The 25,516-nt window shown below is 36.4% G+C and overlaps 1 protein-coding gene across 1 annotated transcript in view; it reads right to left on the reverse strand.

The window, feature by feature from the left end:
* Positions 1 to 25,516, reverse strand: part of MIB1 (MIB E3 ubiquitin protein ligase 1) — a 121,613-nt gene that overhangs the window by 89,897 nt on the left and 6,200 nt on the right. Inside the window, exons 2-6 of the mRNA XM_049619651.1 lie at positions 10,223 to 10,394; positions 8,296 to 8,425; positions 6,000 to 6,104; positions 2,851 to 2,917; positions 836 to 1,040 (exon numbers count right to left, since the gene is read on the reverse strand). Coding sequence (XP_049475608.1) covers positions 836 to 1,040; positions 2,851 to 2,917; positions 6,000 to 6,104; positions 8,296 to 8,425; positions 10,223 to 10,394 — 679 coding nt within the window. The remainder of the gene's footprint in view (positions 1 to 835; positions 1,041 to 2,850; positions 2,918 to 5,999; positions 6,105 to 8,295; positions 8,426 to 10,222; positions 10,395 to 25,516) is intronic.

Raw genomic sequence — 25,516 nt, forward strand, 5'->3', positions numbered from 1 at the left:
TCTCCCTCTGCCCTCTCCCCTGCTCATGCACATTCTCTCTCTGTAAAATAAAAAATAAATAATTTTTTTAAAAAATAAAATAAAATACTATAAACATGCCAGTAAATTGAATATACTTTAGCCCCTAAGAGCAAATAAATCAAAGGCTCCAAGAAACTCACAACCTAGATGTAAAATAAATAACTATTTTCATATATAACAGGAGACCTACACAGATGAATAGCATGTACATATACCAGGGATTGTGGAATAAGAGAGGAGGTTCCCAAAACACATAAGCTCAGTATTTACAGGATGCAGGAGTTAATCCAGGCAAAGAGGCAGAAAAGGAGAAAAGGGTATTCTGCATGGAAGAAGTAGTATGTGCAAAGGTAGACAGTGAAGAAATGCATGTAATTCTATGTTGCTAATAAGGACTGGTGTATTCACACGTCTGTGGCAAGAAAAAGCTATGGTACCAAGAGATGACTGGAGATATGGGCCAGAGTTCTAATTTTATTCTCATTCAGGGCAAACTGATATGGTCTATTATGAACAGAGAACTTTTTAGCTGTATTTGAACTAATACCAATACAATGTATTCTCCTCCTCCAGAAAAAAAAAAGTGCACAGAACATTGTATAAGCATATTCATATAAATTCACATACATACCACACACACATTTATCATTTGTTCCGCTCCACTTTACCAACATATTCTGGATTTTTAGCTACTATTTTAAGAGCTAGCTTAAAGGAGTCTTTGATTATAGCACATTATTTGCTTTCTCTAAGGTTCTTTCTTCTATATACTAACTTTATTTGCCATTACTAAAAATCAAGAAATATCACCAACCTATTGCCACTTGGATACTGTACTACAATGTCATGATCTTCATCAATGCCACAAACAGTTCCAGTTGTAGTTAAAGTCTCAAACATGCCATCAGTCCATCCTCCATGACCGTGCTGCAAAGACTGTACAATTTCTAGGTCAAGATCTATATTCACCAGGTCACCAATCTGCAATCCACCAGGATTCCTGTTGCCATTCTGCTCACCTGTAATTGCAGAGGGAGTTGACAAAGGTAAAGGGAAACCACTGCAATAGCATGCAACTGTATTATTTGTAAACAAGAGCAAGCTCTAGATATTTTAGTTTTAGTTACCCTCCAATTTTAAAATGTTTTGAGAATATATTGTAAGTATCAAATTCTGGAGCTAGAGAGCTTCAAAAATAAGAAGAAAAAAACCAATCAGACTCACAAATTGAAATAATGTGATGATTCATAACAACAACCGAACAATAACCCTATGTCAAAGTACAAAGTTCTGGGTTTTTAAAATGTTCACTTTTCTGCCTGGATGACTTGTTGACTATTCCTGCAATAACTACAATTAGACAGTTATTGAGGTTCAGTAACAAACTACAGCCACCATAACCAGCTAGAGAATATGAAAGAGAATCTTAAAATTATTTTCTTCTCTGAAGTGCTTAGTACTATTTTTTACCAAATGGCCCTTTTGGGTTTTTTTCCTAAAGAGCATCTTTAGATATTTAAAAGCCCATCCCCTATATTATTCTCAAAGCTAGGTCTGGGATAGGGGCACCTGGGTGGCTCAGTCAATTAAGTGTCTGACTCTTGATTTCGGCTCAGGTCATGATCTCACAATTCATGGGTTCCCACCCCGCACTGGGCTCCAAGCACTGACAGTGTGGAGCCTGCCTGGGAATCTGTCTCTCTCCCTCTCTCTGCCCCTCCCCTGCTCGCTCACTCGCAAAATAAATAAATTTTAAAATTAAAGAAAAAAAAAACCTAGCTCTGGGATAAAGGATTCATGATCATAAAACACTATGATGAGGGATCCAAAAAATATGTTGATGCTATACTTCTCTTGTGAAAGCAAGATCCAAAAGAAGGAAATTTCTGAAACATGGAAAAGGAATGATCTTGTCAAAATATAAGTACTTCTTCTACATTCCTTAAAAAAAAAAAAAGAAAAAGAAAATCAGGGTATGCTGCAAAAAAATAACACTTTTTGGCCAGAAGGGAAATCAAATGATTTTAAAAAAGGAACACAGAGCTCACATGAAAAGGCAAACATTCACAGACTAAAACCTTAATCTGAATAATGTGGTAAATGTTTACTGTGGCCACAATAAAGAATCTATAAAATGAAGACAGTTTTGGTTTCCTTATCCCTTACTTTAATGGCACATGAAAAATTATATTTATTATATAACCTTAATCTTCAAACTATTTTTGTATTAAGAAGGCAATTTTAGGGGTGCCTGGGTGGCTCAGTCTGTTGAGCATCAGACTCTTGGTTTCAGCTTAGGTCATGATCTCATGGTTCGCGGATTAGAGGCCCAAGTCTGACTCCATGCTGACAGCTTGGAGCCTGCTTGGGATTCTCTCTTTCTCTCTTTCTCTCTTTCTCTCTCTCTCTCTCTCTCTCTCTCTCTCTCTCTATTTCTCTCACTCTCCCCCCTCCCGTCCTCAAATAAATAAAACCTTTTTTTTAAGGCAATTTTATAAAACTTCTAAGGAATTTATAAACACTAAATTGTCAGATTCTATTCTCAATATGTAAGACATACTGATAACCTAACAAAAAATTTTTCAACACTACGTTTATAACTAAAAGACAAAGTTTCAAATATGACATATAAATGGTATACCAATTTTTAAGACATGACAACCTTTTCAGTCTAAATAAATTGATAAAAAAGAACAAATGCTTTAAAAAACAAAATAAAACCCAAAAAGTATCCCTTAAATAACTTTTTTTTAAAGTCCCATTTAAAGATTTCTGATTCCAAGAACCCTGACCTGCTAGTTAGTAATTTTCTCTAGTCTGCTGACTTACCTAGCACAGGGCAGTGATCTCTGTAGAAAGAACCTCCTTTGGCATCCTGGACACACTTGAGATCAGACTAAGAAGAAGAAAAGAAACCAGAAAAATCATGCTTGAAAACTTCAAGTATAGCTCAGTACCTAAAATAGGCAAAAATGTTCATTCAGAACATACCCTCAGCAAAAGTTAAGAGTAGCTCTAGGTTAACAGTAACACTAAACACTGCTTTCAAAAGCACTCATCAAAAATTAAAAGCCTGATCTCCAGATAGGCCATACTTTATTTACTTTTAGCTTTCCTTTAAAGTTCAAAATGAAAATGCCTAGATCTTCACCACTAAAATATTTTCAACACCACATACAGGCCCTCAACAAATACCTAGTATTTAAAATGTAACTAACACATTCTATTTTAAAAATACTTTTACAAAAAAGAACTCAATTCATTTACCCTTTTCAACCAATTTTACGACATATACAAGCCAGGTATTAACTCATTTAGTAAAGAAAAGTATCCAAAACTAAACAACCAGAAAAAAGAAAAGATAGGACCAAATTTAGTCTTTTGGTTCCCGGCCAGGTAATTTTCCATTTACATAAACTTTAGTCCTTACTTCATAAATTGATTAACTCAAGTTCCTTCCCACTTAGTTTTTATAAGAAAACATACTATTATTTAAATATCTGAATGGGGAGGCAGTGATATAATCAAAAGTACAGAAAACATGAACTTAGAAGAACCTTGAAAGTTACTAGGAAAATTTAGATTTAAAAGTATCTAATAGTTCCTAACACACACACACACACACACATACACACACACACACACACACACACACACACACAGACTCTCTTTTACAGCCTCCTTTCCCACCAGAGCATCACATTTAGCTCAGTCTCAGCCAAAGAGACATGGGTCAAATTATTTTAATGTGATACTTTAACCCAGCAATCCCATTTCTAGGAATCTATCCTAAAGAAATATATCCATAAATGTGCAAAGATATGTCTAAGGATGTTTACTGAAACAATGCTTACAACAATTTAAAAAAAAAAAAATCTTGCAATAATTTTAAAAAATGGAGGTACCACCAACAGAAACCTTATTAAATAATGGCATAATCATACAGAGAAGTACTACTCAGTTATCAAAAAGGATCAATCTACATATATACTACTCATTAAATACCTCTGCACATACATCCTGTAAGGCTTCATCTGAAGCAAGTTAATAATCAGTCAGAATTCCCAGAAAAATCCACAATTTAAAAACAGGAGAAGGCATAAAAATACTAATAATACTAATACTAATGAAAAACTGATAACTAATACAATATACAAGTATTAAAATTGGTAAATGAAGTATTTGCTTAGAGTCCACATTGCTGGCTTTTAAAAATAAATGGAATAGGGGCGCCTGGGTGGCGCAGTCGGTTAAGCGTCCGACTTCAGCCAGGTCACGATCTCGCGGTCCGTGAGTTCGAGCCCCGCGTCAGGCTCTGGGCTGATGGCTCGGAGCCTGGAGCCTGTTTCCGATTCTGTGTCTCCCTCTCTCTCTGCCCCTCCCCCGTTCATGCTCTGTCTCTCTCTGTCCCAAAAAAATAAATAAAAAACGTTGAAAAAAAAATTTACAATAAATAAATAAATAAATAAATAAATAAATGGAATAAATTAAAGGCAAACAGACAGTGGGATATTTTTCCCCTCCTACCAAGGGCATATAAGAGTTGGGAAAAAATCCAATTTAAATTCTTTGAGGAGGAATGTATTCAAGATGGAAAAGATATGATAGGCATTAATGTTTTGGCATTAATATATTTAGTTGTACTTCATAAATTAAATAGCCGAGGTCAACATTTAAACAGTTTTCCAGGAAATGCAGAAATATAGGGCAATCCATTGAATAAACCACTATTATTCTCCTAAACACTTAAGTAATTTAAAGTGCTTCTAAGTCAATCATTTTCAATTACCAATACTACTCTTTAAAAAAGGAGGGGTGCCTGGGTGGCTCAGTCGGTTAAGTGCCTGACTTGATTTCAGCTCAAGTCTTGATCTCAGGGTCATGAGTTCAAGCCCTGCATTAGGCCCCACGCTGGACTTGGAGCCTACTTAAAAATAAATAAATAAATAAATAAATAAATAACCAGAATAAAAATTTTTAAAATAAAAATAGAGGGGGAAAATCTCTTTAAAAACAACTTTAACATCTACTGTAATTTATACTTTTATTAGCTACTAGAGCCAGAATACAAACATCCCATTAAAACCTCATTATAATACTACACTCTGTGTCCATGCCAAGGAGCAGCCTTACAGATGATTCTAAATTTTTTTGAGATCGATTTTAATAAATTAAGTCCCTAACTTGGATTCATAAGGGATCAGCTCTACACAATCAATATATAGTAAGTTACCCAAATATTCACTGAGGGCAAAATCGTATTTACTATTTTTTTCTTTCCTTTTTTTTTTTTTTAATTTAAATTTTAGTTAACAAACAGTGCAAAATTGGTGTCTGGAGTAGAATTCAGTGATTTATCACTTTCATACAATACCTAGTGCTCATCACAAGTGCCCTCCTTAATGACCATCACCCATTTATCCCATCCCCCTACTCATCTTCCTCTATCAACCCTCGGTTTGCTCTCTATTGTTAAGAGTCTCTTATGGTTTGTTTCCCTCTCTTCTCTTTCCACTTCCCGCCCCCCACTTTATGCTCTTCTGTTTCATTTCTTAAATCCACATATGAGTTACATCACATGGTATCTGCCTTTCTCTGATTGACTTGTTTCTCTGAGCATTAAACATTCTAGCTGTATCCACTTTTTTGCAAATGGCAAGATTTTATTCTTTTTGATGGCTGAGTGATATTCCATTGTGTATATATGTGTGTGTGTGTATACACACCACATCTTTATCCATTCATTAGTCGATGGACAAGTGGGCATATTTACTATTACATAGTTTAAGCAAGTGTACTAAAAATGTAGTTTTATTAAATCCTCACTTTACAGATTTTTCTCCTGTTGCATATTCATAATTCAGATGGCTATATTCTGACAAAAGCATATGACAAAAAAAAAATACAATAAGGGCTATTTTTATTTTCCTTCTTTCATCTATCCAATATTTTTATCTTTTGTGATTCTTACTACTCACCATGCCCTCAAAGCCAACTCTGTAAAGGTTCTTAGCACCATTATCCCAGAGAACATATGCCGCACTATGTGGGCTTGATGCGCTCCAGTCCTGGATTTCCGTTACCTAAGGGAATTGTTGCAGAAAACAATTTTTAAAAGGGGAGGGGAGAAGTTAGTTCAGTTAATTATATTTAAAATCTTAAATACCATTTCAGCTATCATCCTCTATAACAGGATCATGAAAAATACTATTTTGTCAACTAGGTCAATTCTAACATATAACTGAATTATAATTAGAGACATTTTTCCAGGAATTATAAGGTAATTCCAAAAATCATTGTAGAAATACTGCATTGGGAGGCTTGGTGATTATAGTAACAGATCATCAGAAAATACACAATTCAATATAAAATGTTAGATTTATATTCTTAAAGGGTTCCTTTTAAGAACAGTGTATTATTTTAAATCCATTATTCCTTACAAAATTTAAAATCTTTGGCCAGATCCTCAGAATGATTCAAGATAAACCGGCTCTCTAGGGGCACCTGGGTGGCTCAGTCGGTTAAGCATCTGACTTCGGCTCAGGTCATGATCTCGTGGTTTGTGAGTTCAAGCCCTGCATCAGGCTCTGTGCTGACAGCTCGGAGCCTGAATCCTGCTTCAGATTCTGTGTCTCCCTCTCTTTCTGCCCCTCCCCCACTCATGCTTGCTCCTGCTCGCTCGCTCTCTCTCTCTCTCTCTCTCTCAAAACTAAACATTAAAAAAAATTTTTTTAAAGGGAGTTTTCAGGGGCACCTGGGAGGCTCAGTCGGTTGAGCGTCCGACTTCGGCTCAGGTCATGATCTCACAGTCCGTGAGTTTGAGCTCCACGTCGGGCTCTGTGCTGACAGCTCAGAGCCTGGAGCCTGTTTCAGATTCTGTGTCTCCCTCTCTCTCTGACCCTCCCCCGTTCATGCTCTCTCTCTGTCTCAAAAATAAATAAATGTTAAAAAAAAATTAAAAAAAAAAAAAAAAGAGAGAGAATTTTCAGATGACCAAGACTTTTAGGGGCGCCTGGGTGGCGCAGTCGGTTAAGCGTCCGACTTCAGCCAGGTCACGATCTCGCGGTCCGTGAGTTCGAGCCCTGCATCAGGCTCTAGGCTGATGGCTCGGAGCCTGGAGCCTGTTTCCGATTCTGTGTCTCCCTCTCTCTCTGCCCCTCCCCCGTTTATGCTCTGTCTCTCTCTGTCCCAAAAATAAATAAAAAACGTTGAAAAAAAAAAAAAAAAGACTTTTAAGTTTATTTATTTATTTATTTATTTTGAGAGAGAGCGAGCATCTCTCTCTCACACACACACACACACACACACACACACACACACATGAGCAAGGGAAGGGCAGAGAGAGAGGGGGGGGGGGACAGAGAATCTCAAGCAGGATCCACACTGTCAGTGCAGAGCCTCTTGCCGGGCTCAAGCCCACAAACCGTGAAATCATGACATGAGCCAAAATCAAGAGTTCCGACGCTCTTAAGAACAGAGCCATCCAGGTGCTCCAATGACAAAGACTTTAAAATCATCATTCACCAATGCTAAAAACAATTTTTTCAAGAAGGTAACAGTAGAATGAACGGATAGTGACTGACATCTAAGTCTCATACGTGAAATGTTACTCATTTCAGTACATCTAGCATCTAGCATAACACCAAACGATACATGTTCAAGATTAGTTGACTGACTGAATCAATGAATGAATAATCAGCAAAAGCAACATAAAATCCAAAATAAATGAAACCAACAACCCACTTACCCCAATATCTCTGGCTATCCCACCCCAATTAAACAGGCTATACAAAATTCTGCTCAGAATAACTGCTATAATTTGATTCCTGGACGATTTACCTGAGAATGGCAACAGAGTTAAGTATACTGGATAACAAAAGTAGCTGCCTAGAAACAGGCCTTCAAGGGAATGAAATATAAAACAAGTAAATTCAAGTGAAATGTTAGTAACAAGAATGTCAAAAGCATGACATACTGTTTAAGAAGGACTGGCCCAAACAGGATCCTCAGAAAAGCATTCTGGGCAACAAAATGGCAATATGAAGCCTAAAAGTGGAAAGGTAAAATCTACCCAACAACCTTCTCCATGAATGTCAATATTTACAACCGAGCAGGAACAATCTTTTTTCTTCCGGGAAAAAAAAGAAATGAGGATTTTAAAAAACTGTTAGTGACACAGGAAAAAATGGGCCAAGAAATTCAATTATAATAATAAAAATCTTCTGAACATACAATATTCTAGAATAACATGATGAATTAATAAAAAAGTTTCACCTTTCCCCTACGTCCATTTCCTCCATCCTGATCTTCCCACTGCCAGTCCACTCCTCGTACCACTCTGGCACCTGCAAAGATCCCTCTGGCTGTAATCTTCTTAGATTTTCTACGAGACTCTAACAGAACCCTAAAAATAAAATTATTTTTAAGTTATACAGAAATAGGTTTAAAAAAAAATAGAAATAGGTTAACAGCAATTTATTTTTAAAAATAAAATTATAAAAAAAGGTTACTTTAAAAATATAAAAGATTTTTCTCTGTTCTAGTTAATACTTAATAGCATGATACATAAATACCTTTACATTCCACAGGTCATGATGATGATGACAGTAGTTAGAATAGTAATAATATCTAATATTTACTGAGCTTTTACCATAAGTGTAAAAGTCTGTTACACTCCTTAAGAGAAAGGTATTGTTATTTTATCCATTTCACAAATGAGGAAATAGAGTCTCAAAGAGGTAAGTGATTTACCCAAGGTCACAAAAGCTAAATAGTAATGGAATCAACATATGAATCCAGTCCAACCACTTCAGAGTATCACTATTTCCTTCACCACTTAAGAAGAGACAAATTCAAATCTCTAAATCCATCAGGAAAGTAACCTAAATTAAGGCCAAAGAAAGACAACAAACACCACAACAATGACAAATGCCAACTGGCACTTGACCCCATGCTCAGAAAGACAACAGGGAGTGGCAGGGACTTCGGTGAACTGAAGACCATGATTTGTCTAAAGGGTGCAGATGGTACTCTGCTTCAGCCAACTGTTGCTGACCAGAGTTAAATGAATAAATGCAGGTCCACTGCTGACATTAGGGGTTAGGGGTTAGGGGTTAGGGGTTAGGGATTTGGGTGTGTGTGTGTGTTCAAAAATTTAGAGCACAGTATGGACCAAGTAAAATACATCTGTGGCCTGGATTTGACCTGACACTAACTTGCCTCCAAAGTATTGAATCCTTACAGCGGACTACAGGCCTTGAAAAAATTCTATACTCAAACAATCTGGACCAGCTTGGCTCTCCAAGACCATCTATCCCTTATTCTTCTATATCCTTCTTATTCATAAAATCAAAAAGGTTTGGGGTTTCTCTTTTGTTTTTCTACTTGTATCTCATTATTCTACTTATTTTTACAATGCCTTTATTGTACCCTAACTTTAAAAATTATAAACAAAAGTCAAAAATAAACAACTTGTTCAAAACCACTCAGTTAATAAATAGCAGGCCCAGGATTTGAACTGGGACAGGCTAATACCCAAATCCATTTTTCTACTACTGCTGCCTCCCTATGACTGGCTAGATTCTTGCCCCTATACACTATTCACATCTATGTAAGAAGACTCAATCACCTGAAATTCTGTACCACTTCGTGATATTCCTCTCTCTCTTTGCTAAAACACTTTAATGCTAATAATCTCTACATACAGTCCACAACATCACATGATAATCATGTTGGTCAAATAATCCCTTAGTTTATGAACTCCTTAAGAATACTGTGTCTTCGTTTTCTTCAAATTCACACAAGCACAGTAGCTGCCACAAGTCTTAATAAATGCCTGTTGACTCAATCAATGGGCCCTAGTGTTCTTTTGGTAGCGATTAACAGAATAGAACGCACAGTGAGAAGAAAATAATCAGCCTTCTGGGCTGCCCTTGCATTTCCAAATATTGAGGGGTGCCAAGCCTCCACGCTAGAGATGAACAGCCCAGATTACCTTGGAAAAACATGTACAGCTCCATCTTCACAGAGCTCTTTTCTCACTATATGGCAGGCCTGCTCCACAACTAGCCTGTTATCTCCTACCTCTGGTGCTAAACCAGCTGTCAGACACTATTTTTAAATCCTACTTTTAAGGCTCAATAGTATAAAAAGTTGAATACAAACAAGGAATTGCAACTGAAGAAAAAACTGTTTACCCTACCGCTCACTTCCTGGTGTAGTAATTCTATAAAAGCGATGTCTTAAATGATGTTTATCTCCATGATAACAAACAGTGCACAAATCATAATTTGTACATTCTGCACATTTCCATCGAATGCCAATGATTGGTTGCTGGCGGCAGGTATCACACATGGTTCCATCATGCTTGATGCCTATTAAAACACGGATACATGGTTACATTAACTGCAAGTATTATTCACTTGAATACTGCTCCCTGGGGGAAAAATAAGAACGGAGCATTTTACAAAGTTTCTCAATAAAGTAGGAAATAATATTTTAAATATACCACATATGTTTTCAAGACAACATATTTCAAGTATTTTAATCAGTACAAATTATAGACTACACATTTTCTATCACTTCTTTCTTCATTAGTAAGAGCACTTCTCAGTAGCACATTCTATGCTGTCAAACTGAAACTTAGGTTCAATCTAGTGACAGAAAGAAGAATCATTTACCACCAAGATGTTTCAGACTTCAAACATTCAGATTCTTTTCAGGAATTTCAACCTACTCTCCACGCAAACAATTACTCCAAAAGAAGGAACAAGTCTATCCCCATGATTCACAGAGACAAACTATCAATTAACTTAAGCATTTATCCCTAGGCATTGACAAGCTCCCCACCCCAAACAAACTTCAGAAAACCATTACCAAGTAAATTTCCCAGTTTAAAAGGAAACAACATACTATAATTGAGTTTGCTGTTTGTTTTCCTTACAGAACAAGAAGTAATAAACCCTAGAAAAAGGAAATAAGCACTTGGCAATATGACCTCTACTAAAAATGTTCACATGAATGACACAGACGTTAGAACTATGAAAGGTACCACTATAAAGTAGTGAAAATAACTAACATTTGAGAGTAACAAGACTGGGGATAATGTTCCTTTACTATTCTGTTATTCTTAGATCACTTGATAAGTAAGTTAAAACTAGAAGCTTTTTAAACAATGTGTGGCCTGTGAACATCAGTGTCACTACTTTACAGTAGGAATGGTCAGGCCCAACACTGAACAGCAAGGGCTGTATTGTCCATTGAACGCGGACACTCTTCAAGATTCGAGTTCTGGCTTTCACTAGCTATCTTTGTGCCCTTGAAAAAGTCATTTTAACTGAAGTATTTACATATAAAATTATAGTATTTATTTCAAAATAATGGGGGGGTAGGGAAGTAATGTGGGGTTTAGATGAAACAAGAGCACTCATGTTGAAATTGGGTAACAGGAGGAGGTTCATTATCTAATTCTCTATTTTGTGAAGTTTAGAAATTTCCCAAAATTAAATAAAAGGAGTCACTTTAGTTCTCAGAACTTCAGTTCCCTTTGGAGGAGGCATTATGTTTTTTAATGGTTAAGGATGTTCTAAGAATCAAATAAGAATGTGCTGTAGATGCAAGAATTAGAGCACAAAAGTAGTAAAGTTAAAACTAAACTCCAGAAGAACATACTATTGCTGCTTCCTGATAAGGGGGGGAAAACCCGTATAATTCATTTTCTATATTCACGTTTAAAGTCCCATAAGGTAACCAGATTCTAAATAAAGAGCCAAACCTGAAGATAAACCTGTGCCTGAGGTGAGATGGTTAATAAAGAACGGGTGGGAGGAAGAACAGAAGGAAGCTGGGATGCCTCGTGAACTACAAAAGAACATGACACCCAATACCAAGTATGTTTGGTGTGCAATCCTTCCACAATCTCCTGCTACCCAAATGCTTGACTGCAGGGACAGGCAAGACAGCAGACATCAGTACCTTTTGATTCATTCAGTAACTATTTTACTGCTACTGCGGACAGGCCCCTCTGCTGCTTTCAAATAGCACTCTAGGTGTAGTACGGAGAAGAGAATGGAAGAAAATTAAAGTGGCTAAAGAAAAGGAGTCAAATTATAAGAAGTTTCCACAACAGTTGAGAAGAAAGTAATAGTTTAAGTAGGGATAAAGCTAGTAGAATTGGAGAGAAAATGGAAGCCAGAAGAGGTTTAGGACTTGGTGGCTGCAGGTTAGAAAACAAAAGATGTAAAAAGTAACTGAAAAAAGTATAAATGAGATCATTCAAAAGAAAACAAATAGGTAAGAGATATTTAGGAACAAACAGTGCAATAAACTGAAATTTAGAACTGTTCTACTTAAAAAAGAGAGAGAGAGAACCATGAACAAAAAAATAAATAAGCACATACTAATCTAAAATTGTAAGTCCAGGGGCGCCTGGGTGGCTCAGTCGGTTAAGCGGCTGACTTCGGCTCAGGTCATGATCTCGCGGTCCGTGAGTTCGAGCCCTGCATCAGGCTCTGGGCTGATGGCTCAGAGCCTGGAGCCTGTTTCAGATTCTGTGTCTCCCTCTCTCTCTCTCTCTGACCCTCCCGCGTTCATGCTCTGTCTCTCTCTGTCTCAAAAATAAATAAACGTTAAAAAAAAAAAAATTTTTAATTGTAAGTCCACGCCTCCATTGATAGACACTCATCTAAGAAACAAAATGAAAAAAGAATCAGGACAAGTTTCCTGAAAGTGGTGGATAATGGACCTTTCAAAGGAAGAAAGAAGAAAATCTCAGAAGAGCACAATGTGTGTTCAACAAACCAGGAGCAATTTCATTTTTTTGGCAGGAATCTGAAATACTGTCAGAGACAGAGAAAAATTATAGTCAGGCTGGGAAATAACCACATAAGACATGATTTCTGATTTGCAGACTTAAATTGTTGCATTAATGGTAAAAACAAGGGTATGTGATTTAAGAAACTAGTTCTCTAACTTATTAGCTAGGTAATGTTCAGAATTAATTTAAACTACTCTGGGATCAATATTCTCATCTATAAGTTGAGAAAATACTTCCTTTCATAGGTGTTATGAGCTGAATGTGTTCTCCACCCCCAAAAATTCATGTATTGAAGCCCTAACCCTCAAGATGCTGATATTTGGAGATAAAGTCTATAGGAGATAAGTAGGTTTAGAAGAGGAAATGAGGGTGGGGTCTCCACAATGAGATCAGTGTCCTTAAAAGAAGAGAAAAGAGGCTAAGAGGTCTCCTTCTGCTGTATTAGGACACAGCCAGAAGGCAGCAAGCCAGGAAGACAGTCCCCAACGGGTACTGAAATTAGCCAGCACCTGGATCTTGGACTGCCCAACCAATAAATAAATTCCTGTTGTTAAACAACCTACTCTGTGGTAGTTTGCTATTGCAGCCCAAGCAGACAAAAACAATAATGGAAAGGGTCCTTGTGAAGCTAAAGTGATAAACAGAGGTAAAAACACTGAAAGATTTTAAAGCAAATTGCAAATAAAAAGAATTATACTGCAGTTAATTTTTTTTTAATTTTTTTTTTTAACGTTTATTCATTTTTGAGACAGAGAGAGCATGAACGGGGGAGGGTCAGAGAGAGGGAGACACAGAATCTGAAACAGGCTCCAGGCTCTGAGCTGTCAGCACAGAGCCCAACACGGGGCTCGATCTCACGGACCGTGAGCTCATGACCTGAGCTGAAGTCGGCCACTTAACCGACTGAGCCACCCAGGCGCCCCTACACTGCACTTAATTTAATCTTAATATAGATTTGTTAAATGTACTATTTATCTATTTAAATAATTTGGTGATCAAAATCATCATATATCCCAAGCAAATTTGTCAACTTATGCAGAAAATCAAAGAACTTTTAGGGGCACCTGGGCAGCTCAGTCGGCTGAGCGTCTGACTCTTAATTTCGGCTCAGGTCATGATCCCAGTATGTTGTGAGATCCCAGTATGTTGTCAGGCTCTGGGCTGAGTATGGAGCCTGCTTAAGACTGTGTCTCTGGGGGCGCCTGGGTGGCTCGGTCGGTTGGGCGTCCGACTTCGGCTCAGGTCGGGATCTCACGGTCCGTGGGTTCGAGCCCTGCGTCAGGCTCTGTGCTGACCGCTCAGAGCCTGGAGCCTGTTTCAGATTCTGTGTCTCCCTCTCTCTCTGCCCCTCCCCTGTTCATGCTCTGTCTCTCTCTGTCTCAAAAATAAATAAACGTTAAAAAAAAAAAAATTAAAAAAAAAAAGACTGTGTCTCTGTATCTCTCTCTCTCTCAAAAAACAAAACAAAACAAAAAACTTTTAAATTCTCAATTTCCCAGAGACTACACATACGAAACATTCAATTATTCACACATGGAGCCTGCTTAAAATTCTCTCTCTCTCCTGCCCTTCCCCTGCTCATGCAAGTGAATGCTCTCTCAAAAAAAAGTTACATCCAAAGATACTAAGTTGTTTGTAAATACAAACAAAACTTAACCTATGTCAAAAACAGGGACTATGTATAAACTATGATAATCTATAAAGTGAAATTCTATGCAGTTATTAAACCATGTTGTAGAAGAAATATTACTGATATGGGAAAATACATTTTTTTAAAAACCCATTATTATTTTATAAAACAGTTTGCAAAGAACTGCAATATACCATCACAAAATACATAAAATACACACGTACAGAAAAACTAGAAAGATAGTCCCCAAAATGTACTGGTGGATTTACCCTTTGTGGGTTTCCAAATTTTCTATGCTGAGTGTGTATTAATTCTTTTAGCTAAGTGAATAGGGGCATTTAATATGAGAATATCACCAGAGATGTTGATGTATGTCACCTATAATTAAAAACTAAAAATAAAAACATGATATTTATAGCAAATATTTACAGAAACCAACTTTCATATAGTTACTAGAGTAATAGAGTATGTAACTGCTACTTAGAAGTTTTTATTTCTCATAACCCTTATACTGAGCTATTTTATGCTTATGTAAAGAAAACATACTTCATATGTACACTCCTCACTGGCACATGCCCACAGTCACAGTCTAATCTGTCTTACCACAGGAAAGCACCGTGCCAAAACAACATAATCAATATCAAATGTCATACTTGCCTACTCAATGGTGAAGCTTCTGAACAGGTCTAATATAGGTGTCCTATGTCATCACAGAAAGTAAAATGCATTAAACTAATCAGAATCCACTATGCATTTAGAGGTTTATCCTTAACTATACAGCTCTTCAAATGAGAGTTGATGAAAGAAAGGCATAGGGAAAACGTATCCCAACTTCCCCATCTGATCAAAAAAAGAAAAGTCCAGTTTTTAGCTATTCTCCTACTGATATATTTTTCATCTCTAAGTTCATTTTCCACAAAGCACAATGATAACATTCATGAGCTCATAATCTAAGTATAGGCTTTCTTTAAAAGGACCCATTTAAACACACAATGATAACTGGTAAAAAAAAAAAAAAAAAAAAAAACCTACAATTCATGGTTTTAAAGAATACTTCAGGAAAACCATTAATGCACACAAAAGCACATCCAAATCCTTTTTGGTTCCCACAGTTCAAATGCCAACAAAGCTACTGAACAGCTGTGAAACAGACTAAGCCTGAGAATTGGAGAAAGTAAACAAAGCAGCCCACTCCACCATCAAAATGCACACTACAGAATTTTTAATGAGAATACAATTAATTAACCTTAGAACAAAAGCTGATATTTAGAGAAAACACAAAACAGGAGACCAACATTTTACTGATCTCTTACTTCAGCAGCTTTTTGTTTCCCCTTACTTTATCCACCCAATTCATTCCCATCTAAAACATTCCCTTCCAGTACAAACCTTCTTAGCCTTGGCAAGTGTTATTCCTTAAAATGTTCATTTCATAAAACTTAATTCCCTAACTAAACCTATTAGTCGTTTTTCTCCTTCCTATACAATATCATATTACCCTAGAGACTTAATGCTCTTTTCCTTTGCTACGCTTTATGAAGACATCTGCCACCGTTAAATGAACCACCTGATGATAGCTTTTGACTCATTCTACCAATACTCAAATGACCATCTGCTCTACATTTTAATGGCAGCTCGCCTAAATTCAAAAACTTAGAGAATTTACATAGCCTTAAGCTTTTTGTTAGAAAATTTTATGAGAGCAATAAAACATGCTAGTCAAGATCAATGACCACAGTTCTTAAGAGAGCCAATGAAAACAGCTCAAAATCACAAAGCACTGATTTGTTTAAATAAAATGTTAAATTTCTAGTTAGAAAAAAGTGACCAAGAGAACTAGAATTCTCACTACAAACAATTCACTCTACAAAACACTTCAACATGGAAGAATATCTAAATTATCATTTTGTATAATAGCAAAGAAAAAAGTAAACAGTATAACTATTCATTAACAAGAGAATAGAAACATATATTAAGTATACAATGGAATACCTAAAATTAATGTTCCTCATAGGATTCAATATGAATGAATCCTTCAACCATAATGCTGAATTTTTTAATTATACAATACAAAATGTTACAAATAAAGTACTATATTTGCTTACATAAAAACACAGCACAAATGTTAAGAAAAAGAACATGGAAATGATAACAAATTTCTAGATAATGGTTACCTTAGAAAAGGAGGGAAGGGAATGAAAATTGGACAGAAGTATACAGGATGTTTCAAATATATTAGTAATGTTTTGTTTCTAGATAGGTTCACAAGTATTTATTACTTATTAATCTACCTGGATATCTTATATATTAAGTGATAAATTTTAAAACAATTTTAAAATTAAAAAAATCCTAATAAGACTAAAATGGTACCTAGTTAACCCTCTAAATTTGTTCCCTAATTGAAAGATTTCACCTAACATAAAAAAGTATTTACAAATCATTAACCATTATTTAAATGTAATTACTTATTGTGGCATAACTGTTTGTTGATGTCATTTAACCAGTCAAGAAATCCTATTTCTGAGTTAAGGATTCATTCAACTTTAACCCCAAATCAATGTGACAAAAACATTACAGAGATTAAAGAGGGCTAGCCACTTACAGTATGCATCCTATTCTCCCTGAAACTTTAAACTACTTAGTGGTTTAGAAATTGTCTCAACAATAATTAAAATTCCTAATGAGGGTAAGGCCTTTGTGACCTGCCAGCTGGTTGCTGTATTCTACATTCCTTTCTCTTGAGAAATACTAAATTAATGAAAATAAGATTGTTATTATTAATAATACTAGCCACTGTTTATTACCACATCAAGCTAATGAGACTTACACACATTTTAGTTTAACCTTCCCAACCATACTAAAAGGCAGGCATCATGATCCCCATTTATAAACGAAGATATTTAGGCTCAGAAGTAACCTATGTGAAGTCACACATTAGCATGTGCCAGGCTCAAATTCAAACCTAGGTGGGTGTGAGTACAAAGCTTGGCCTTCTTAAGCTCTTCACTCCACCAGGGTTTTTTCTCCATCTGATCTTATTTAAATAATTACATATCTAGAGCATCATGTTCCCCATTTAACCCACTAGATTCAAAATACAATAAGTTATCAAAAACCTATTCTAATATTCAAATAAATCTTAAAGAGATACACTTTAAAAGTTGAGATTACTTTTTAATTTCACCAATGTAGTAGAGTGAAACATCACTACTTCCAACCAACCCTTGGTACACACTAAGAAAATGTCCTTGAAGGCATTTCACCCAAAATCTCCCACTTCTTCGTCCTATCTTTCTGTTGGACAAGTTCTTCTCTCATCTATTTTTGCATCCTCTACTACTCTACTGTATTACAAGTTTGCATAATAAAATTACAATCATGCCCCAGACAGTCCAAAGAAAAGAAACAAGTTATCAAATGAGGCATACAATTGGGAATTTTAGTAGTATGTTTGTTATTTTTAAGCACTTGTTGCATAGAGGTAGAATGTGAATGAAGTCAAACAAAATTAAGAATTTTATCACTTTTTCTCCTGCTAACTGGTAAAAATTCACTATTTCATTTTAGAAGCAAAACATCTCTGCCTGTGTACCTTGACCTACTCCAACTTCATTTTACAAGTGAAGAACTAAGGCTCAAAAAGACTAATGTTATAAAGTTGAAAAAAATAAAGAGGTAAGACTGACAAACCCAGATTTGAATCTCCACCATGAACTTATTACTTGTGAAATCCTGGGCAAGTTAGTTCATTTCTCATAGCCTATTTTCTCATCAGTAAAATAAAGGCTATCAAATAATATTTTTTCAGGATTAAATGAAATAAAGTTTATAAAACACTTAGCACAGTGCCTGACACATGACTGGAGCTCATGAAATGTTAGTCCACTCCCTAGTTAACAGTCTCACTTGATAAAATATAGAATGAACAAATACCTTAATTCCCCTACTAAGCTAGAGCATTTTCCACTACTGTATGAAAAGAGACTGGAAAAGGGGGTGAACAAAACACCATAATGTTAGCTATGGCAATTCTAAGCTGTTATGATTATCATTAGCCCTGCAAAACCTTTAAATATCAAATAATGACCTTTTTTTAAAAATATAAAAACATTTCTATCCCATTGTTTGTCTTTTTAGAAACAAAATTATCATCAAGAAGATAAATATAGGGATGCCTGGGTGGCTCAGTCAGTTAAGTGTCCAACTTCAGCTCCGGTCATGATCTCACAGTTTGTCAGTTTGACCCCACATCAGGCTCTGTGCTGACAGCTCAGACAGAGCCTGGAGCCTGCTTCGGATTCTGTGCCTCCCTCTCTCTCTCTGTCCCTTCCCTGCTTGCATGCTCTCTGTCTCCCTCTCAAAAATGAACATTAAAAAAAGAAGAAGATAAATCTACCCTGGAAAAAAATCAAATACTCATATCATGAGTATGTTTACAGAATATAAACTAATTCTAACCAAAGCAACTATCTACAAAGGGAAATACGCTTAAAAAAAAATACTCCGAAGCAACAAATGAATGTCTGGTCTATCTGCTGTGTTCCCCTACCTCCTGAACTAATTTAAATCCCCAAGATCTTAGTTGTGTTCTATAAATTCACTTATAAGCAAGCTGTATAGAATTCAGAACCCATTTTCTTTCCCAAACAAAGTTTTAAATGTACCAGACTATTTCACAAGAACCTGTTTACACAGAACTATGGGCATACAAAGGTAAAAACTGTTAATTAAAATTGATAAAAACTCTCAACAAAGTGGGTTTAGAGGGAATACATCTCAACACAATAAAGGCCACATATGATAAACCCATAGCTAACATCATACTCAATGGTGAAAAGCTGAATGCTTTTCCTCTAAGATCAGGAACAAGACAAAAATCTACTCTTTCCAGTTTTATTCAACACAGTACTGAAAGTCATAGCTGCAGCAATCAGACAAGAAAAAGACATAAAAGGCACCAACACTGGTAATGAAGAAGTACAACAGTCATTATTTGCAGATGTCATACCATTTATAGAAAACCTTAATGATACCACCAAAAAACTATTAGGATAATAAATGAATTCAGTAAAATTGCAGGATGCAAAATTAATATACAGAAACCTATTATACTAATAATACTAATAATGAAGTAGTAGAAAGATAAATTAAGAAAGCAATCCCATTTACAATTGTATCAAAAGGAATGAAATACCTGCAAATAAATTTAATCAAGGAGGTGAAAGACCTCTACTGTGAAAACTGTAAGATATTGATGAAAGAAACTGAAAATGATAGAAACAAATGGAAAGAAATACCATGCTCATAGACTGGAAGAATGAATATTGTTAAAATGTCTATACTACCCAAAGTAATCGACAGATTTAATGTAATCCTTAACCAAAATACCAACAGCATTTTTCAGAGGTAGAACAAATAATCCTAAAATCTGTATGGAACCACAGAAGATCCCAGATAGCCAGAGCAATCTTGAGAAAGAAGAAACAAAACTACGAGTATCACAATCCCAGACTTCAAGCCACACTACAAAGTTATAGTAATCAAAACAATATAGTACTGGTATGAAAACAGACAAGATCGATGGAACATAATAGAAAATCAAGAAATAAACCCCCACTTATATGGTCAATTAATCTACTACAAAAGACACCAAGAATACACAACAGAGAAAAGAAAAAGTCTCTTGAATAAATGGTGCTAGGAAAACTGAACAGCTACATGCAAAAGAATGAAACTGGACAACTTTCTTACACCATACATGAAAATAAATTCAAACTAGATTAAAAATCTAAATATAAGACCCCAAACCATTAGAATTTGTGGAAGAAAACGCAACATTTTTCTGTATTTGTCTCCTCAGGCAAAGGAAACATAAGCAAAAATAAACCATTGGTACTACATCACACTAAATAAAAGGCTTTTACAGCAAAGAAAACCATCAACAAAATGAAAAGGCAACCTATGAATGAGAGAAGATATTTGCAAATGATACATTCAGTAAAGGGTTAATATCCAAACTATATAAAAAATACATCAAACTTAACATCAAAACAATACAATAAAAAAGTAGGCAGAGGACCTAAATAGACATTTTTCAAAAGAAGGCATACAGATGGCCAACAGACACATGAAAAGATGCTCAGCATCACTAATCATCCAGAAATGCAAATCAAAACAACAATCACACCAGTCAGAACGGCTAGTACCAAAAAGATAGGAAATAACAAGTGCTGGCAAGGATGTGATGAAAAGGGACTCTCATGCACTGTTGGTGGGAATGTAAGCTGGTGCAACCAGAATGGAAAACAGTATGGACGTTCCTCAAAAAATTAAAACTAGAATTACCATATGATCCAGTAATTCCACTGTTGGGTATTACCCAAAGATGGCTCCTGGATGGCTCAGTAGGTTAAGCATCCAATTCTTGGTTTCAGCTCAATCACGATCTCATGTTTTGTGGGTTTGAGACCTGCATCAGGTTCTCCACTGGCAGCATGCAGCCAGCCTCGGATTCTCTCTCTCTCTCCCTCTCTGTCCCTCCCTGACTCGCGCTGTGTCTCTCTCAAAATGAATAAACTTAAAAAAAAATTATTTGGGGCACCTGGGTGGCTCAGTTAGTTAAGCATCTGACTTCGGCTCAGGTCATGATCTTGTGGTTTGTGAGTTCAAGCCCCCTGTCCGGCTTTGCGCTGACAGCTCAAAGCCTTGAACCCAGTTCAGATTCTGTGCCTCCCTCTCCCTCTGCCCCTCACCCGCTCATGCTCTGTCTCTCTCTCTACTGCAAAAATAAACATTAAAAAACTAAATAAAGTTATTTTAAAAAGAAAAATGAAAACACTTACTAATACAAAAAGATACATGCACCCTTATTTTTACTGCAGCACTATTTACAATAGCTAATATATAGAAGCAACCTACATGTCTAATGATAGATGAATGGATAAACGTGATGTGGTAGACATGTACAATGGAAAACTACTAGGCCATAAAAAAAAATAAAGTCGCCATTCACAACAACATGGATGGATCTAGAGGGTATTATGCCGAGTAAAATAAGTCAGACCAAAAAAAGACAAATATCGTATGATCTCATTTATATATGAAACCTAAAAAAAAAAAAAAAGAATAAAAAACAACAACATAAAAGGGACACACACTCATACTGAACTAGTGGTTGCCAGAGGGAGAGGGGTAGGGGGATAGGCAAAATAGGTGAAGGGGTTTAAAGAGGTACAAATTTCCAGTTATAAAATAAATAACTCAGAGATGAAAAGTACAGTATAGGGAATATAGTCAATAATGCAGTAATAACTTCGTATGATAACAGACGATAACTACACTCACCATGGTGAGCATGAGTAACTACAGAATTGCTGAATCACTGTTGTACACCTGAAACTGATATAACACTATGTCAACTATATTTCAATTTAAAAAAAATAAAAATAAAGGAGCACCTGGGTGGCTCAGTTGGTTAAGCATCTGACTTTGACTCAGGTCATGATCTCGAAGTTCGTGGGTTTGAGCTCCACATCAGGCTCTGTGATGACAGCTCAGAGCCTGGAATCTGCTTCGGATTCTATGTCTCCCTCTGTCTCTGACCCTCCCCCACTCACACTCTCTCACTCTCAAAGTAAAACATTAAAAAATAAATAAAAATCGTTGCTATGTTCCTAGTTCCAATGGAGGCAATGTTCTATCACTGTAATCCAGATAAAATGGTAGAAGAGGCAAGCTAAATGATGTAGGGACATACGAAAATGTGTGAGTAAAGAAATGAGTTTTAAGAAGGAGAAATGTTCTTGGAGCTCCTGGGTAGCTCGGTCAGTTAAGCCTCTGACTTTGGCTCAGGTCATGATCTTGCAGTTTGTGGGTTCGAGCCCCACATCTGGCTCTGTGCAGACAGCTCAGAGCCTGGAGCCTGCTTCGGATTCTGTGTCTCCCTCTCTCTCTGACCCTCCCCTGCTCACACTCTGTCTCTGTCTCTCTCTGAAAAGTAAATAAACATAAAAAATTAAAAAAAAAAAAAAAGGAGAACTGTTCTTAAAAACAAAAAAACAAAAAAAAAAAAGGCCATTTTCCCATAGATACTTAAAATGCATAAGCTCTTGCTAGGTGACTTAGAGCAATGGTTTCCACAGTGAGGTACATGCTCAGGGTATATAGAACAAGATTCTGTGAAATGCAAGAGAAAATCAAAGTCCACAATGTCTTATCTATAATGCCAAACTCCAAGTGTTTTTGTAAGTTAGCAGCAAACTCCAGTTAGTCATAAACCCTGATCTGAACAAACAAGAGGCTATATATAGTATGTAGTCTTTATCATCCCGGTAGTATAATTATTCATATGCTTCCCTGAAGAAATGTTAATTTACTTGATTACATGGTACTGCTGTGGACCTCAAAGTGGATGTTATGTACTATGTTGCACACATACCATATTATAGTTCTAAAATCCAGAAGTATACACTTGGTCCCAAGCATTTGGAAAAAAAAGGGGGGGGTTTGGATTTCCACTGAAACTTTTATATTTATTTTTTCTCTAAAAATATTAAGATTGAGATTAAGTTTCACTAATTGTAAATCACTGAGCTGACACCAGCACCCTCAGGGAGTCCACACAAAAACTCACCCCTCACACAGAGAACACAGGTGTCCTGGAGGTGAGGGGGTTTGAGAGCAACGGGTCCTAACAATGTTGCTCACCTCTGGTACATTAAGACATGCTGCAACTTTTTTGTGCCTACTTAAGCAGATTTGTGGAATGTATGCTAGTAACATAAAACAGCATGCTGTTGATTATCTTGAGACAAAGGGCTTAAAAGGCAAAATTAAGAATGAGTTCCATATTTTTCATTTACAAAATAAATAAATGAAAAATAAATGGTTCAAAATTGCACACCTTTTCTGTGATGAAAAGTAGGTGTTAGTGGTATGCCCCTTATAAGCCTTTTTTTTTAACTACATCTATTTAATGTGTCCCAGGTAAAGATGACATGAGAAAATAAATGCTGTCCAAAAGAAACTAGAATAAGCAAAGTGAAAACTGGTGTTTAGAGAGGTTTCAAAACATCATTATATGGTCTTTAATACCAATGATGCATATCATGAATAAATTTTTATACCCACATCCTTAAAATAATATTTCACTTCATTTTAAATTCAGTAAATTCAGAATTCACTGATTCAAAATATAAAACTAACACACCTTCTAATTCATATGTAAGAAATGACTAGCATCAGAAAAAACAAAATTACTAGCTAAATTTCAATAAAAAATTTTACTTAACTGGTAAATGGAATAGAAAAATAAGATTGAGATTTAATGAAGATACTGTATTAGTTACAGTCCAGTAAGGAGACATAAACTACACCAATCCACCACTTCTAGAAATAGGGAAACAATGAAAAAAAAAAATGGGATTACTAAAGGAGGGATTCTATAGGGGTAGGATCCAGACCTTTATAAAGGCGTTGTGACTGGCTGGTGCTGGTGTCACTGAGTGGGGACACACTGATGATGTTTCTGGTTATATTGGAAGTAACCTGGAATCAAATACTGATACTGAAATTCTGCTAGATGAGATGATGCCAAAAGAAAGCAAGAAAAACAGAAAACAGCAAGTTCCTTCTCCCACTCTAGCCTTCCAGTCTCCTTTGAGCGCTCCCTATTGGCAGAGCCAGCAAGGATCCAGCTGGCAAAAAAACACATGCAGAAGCCATCCCAGCCTCACAGGGTAGAATACAGAGAGTGGGTTTGAAGCCAAGACATAAAAGCTTAAAAACCAGTATAATATACTCAGAAATGCACTTCATCGCTTTGGATTATCTATCTTTATGAGGTCTCCTAAAAGCTAAAGCATCTAGCAAAATCAAGAATGGGATCAAACTGAATTTAGAATCAGACCTGATTTACTAATATATTAAACTAAGATTTTCTAAAACAATGAAGAAAAACCATACTGCTCTCCTTTTTAAAAACATTTTTTTGGGGGCGCCTGGGTGGCGCAGTCGGTTGAGCGTCCGACTTCAGCCAGGTCACGATCTCGCGGTCCGTGAGTTCGAGCCCCGCGTCAGGCTCTGGGCTGATGGCTCGGAGCCTGGAGCCTGTTTCCGATTCTGTGTCTCCCTCTCTCTCTGCCCCTCCCCCGTTCATGCTCTGTCTCTCTCTGTCCCAAAAATAAATAAAAAACGTTGAAAAAAAAAATTAAAAATCTACATGTTTAAAAAAAAAACAACACATTTTTTTTATTTTTTTTTAACGTTTTATTTATTTTTGAGACAGAGAGAGACAGAGCATGAACGGGGGAGGGGCAGAGAGAGAGGGAGACACAGAATCGGAAGCAGGCTCCAGGCTCTGAGCCATCGGCCCAGAGCCGGATGCGGGGCTCAAACTCACGGACCGCGAGATCCTGACCTGAGCTGAAGTCGGACGCTTAACCGACTGAGCCACCCAGGCGCCCCTAAAAACATTTTTTAAGTTTATTTTTATTTATTTTGAGAGAAAGATAGAGAGCAAGCAGGGAAGGGTCAGAAAGCAGGGGAGACAGAATCCGAAACAGGCTCTGCACTATCAACACAGAGCCTGATGCAGGGCTCGAACCCACAAACCGTGAGATCATGACCTGAGCCCAAGTCAAGAGTCAGACGCTTAACAGACTGAGCCACCCAAGTGCCCCTTGCTCTCATTTAAAAAACAAAACAAAACAAAACAAAAAATTCTGAATATAAGCAAAATACCAAAATACCATGCTGAAGGCTGGATCCTTTCAGCCTAAGTGTTTATTTACCCTTTTTCCACATATATTTCTTCCATAATTTTCAGTATTTAAATTTTACATAAGAAGCACAGTGTTATCTACAGTAATTCTTTGTGGTTTTTGGTTTTTTATATGTAATTTTGAGTCTGGTGTCTTTTTTTAAAGTTTTTTTTTTTTTTAATTTGTTGAGAGTGTACATGCACACACAAGCAGGTGAGAGGCAGAGAGAGAAAGGGAGAGGGAGAGAGAGAAAGGGAGAGAGAGAAAGGGAGAGAGAGAAAGGGAGAGAGA

The sequence above is a fragment of the Panthera uncia genome (assembly GCF_023721935.1).
Source record: "Panthera uncia isolate 11264 chromosome D3 unlocalized genomic scaffold, Puncia_PCG_1.0 HiC_scaffold_8, whole genome shotgun sequence".
Classification (NCBI taxonomy): Eukaryota; Metazoa; Chordata; class Mammalia; order Carnivora; family Felidae; genus Panthera; species Panthera uncia.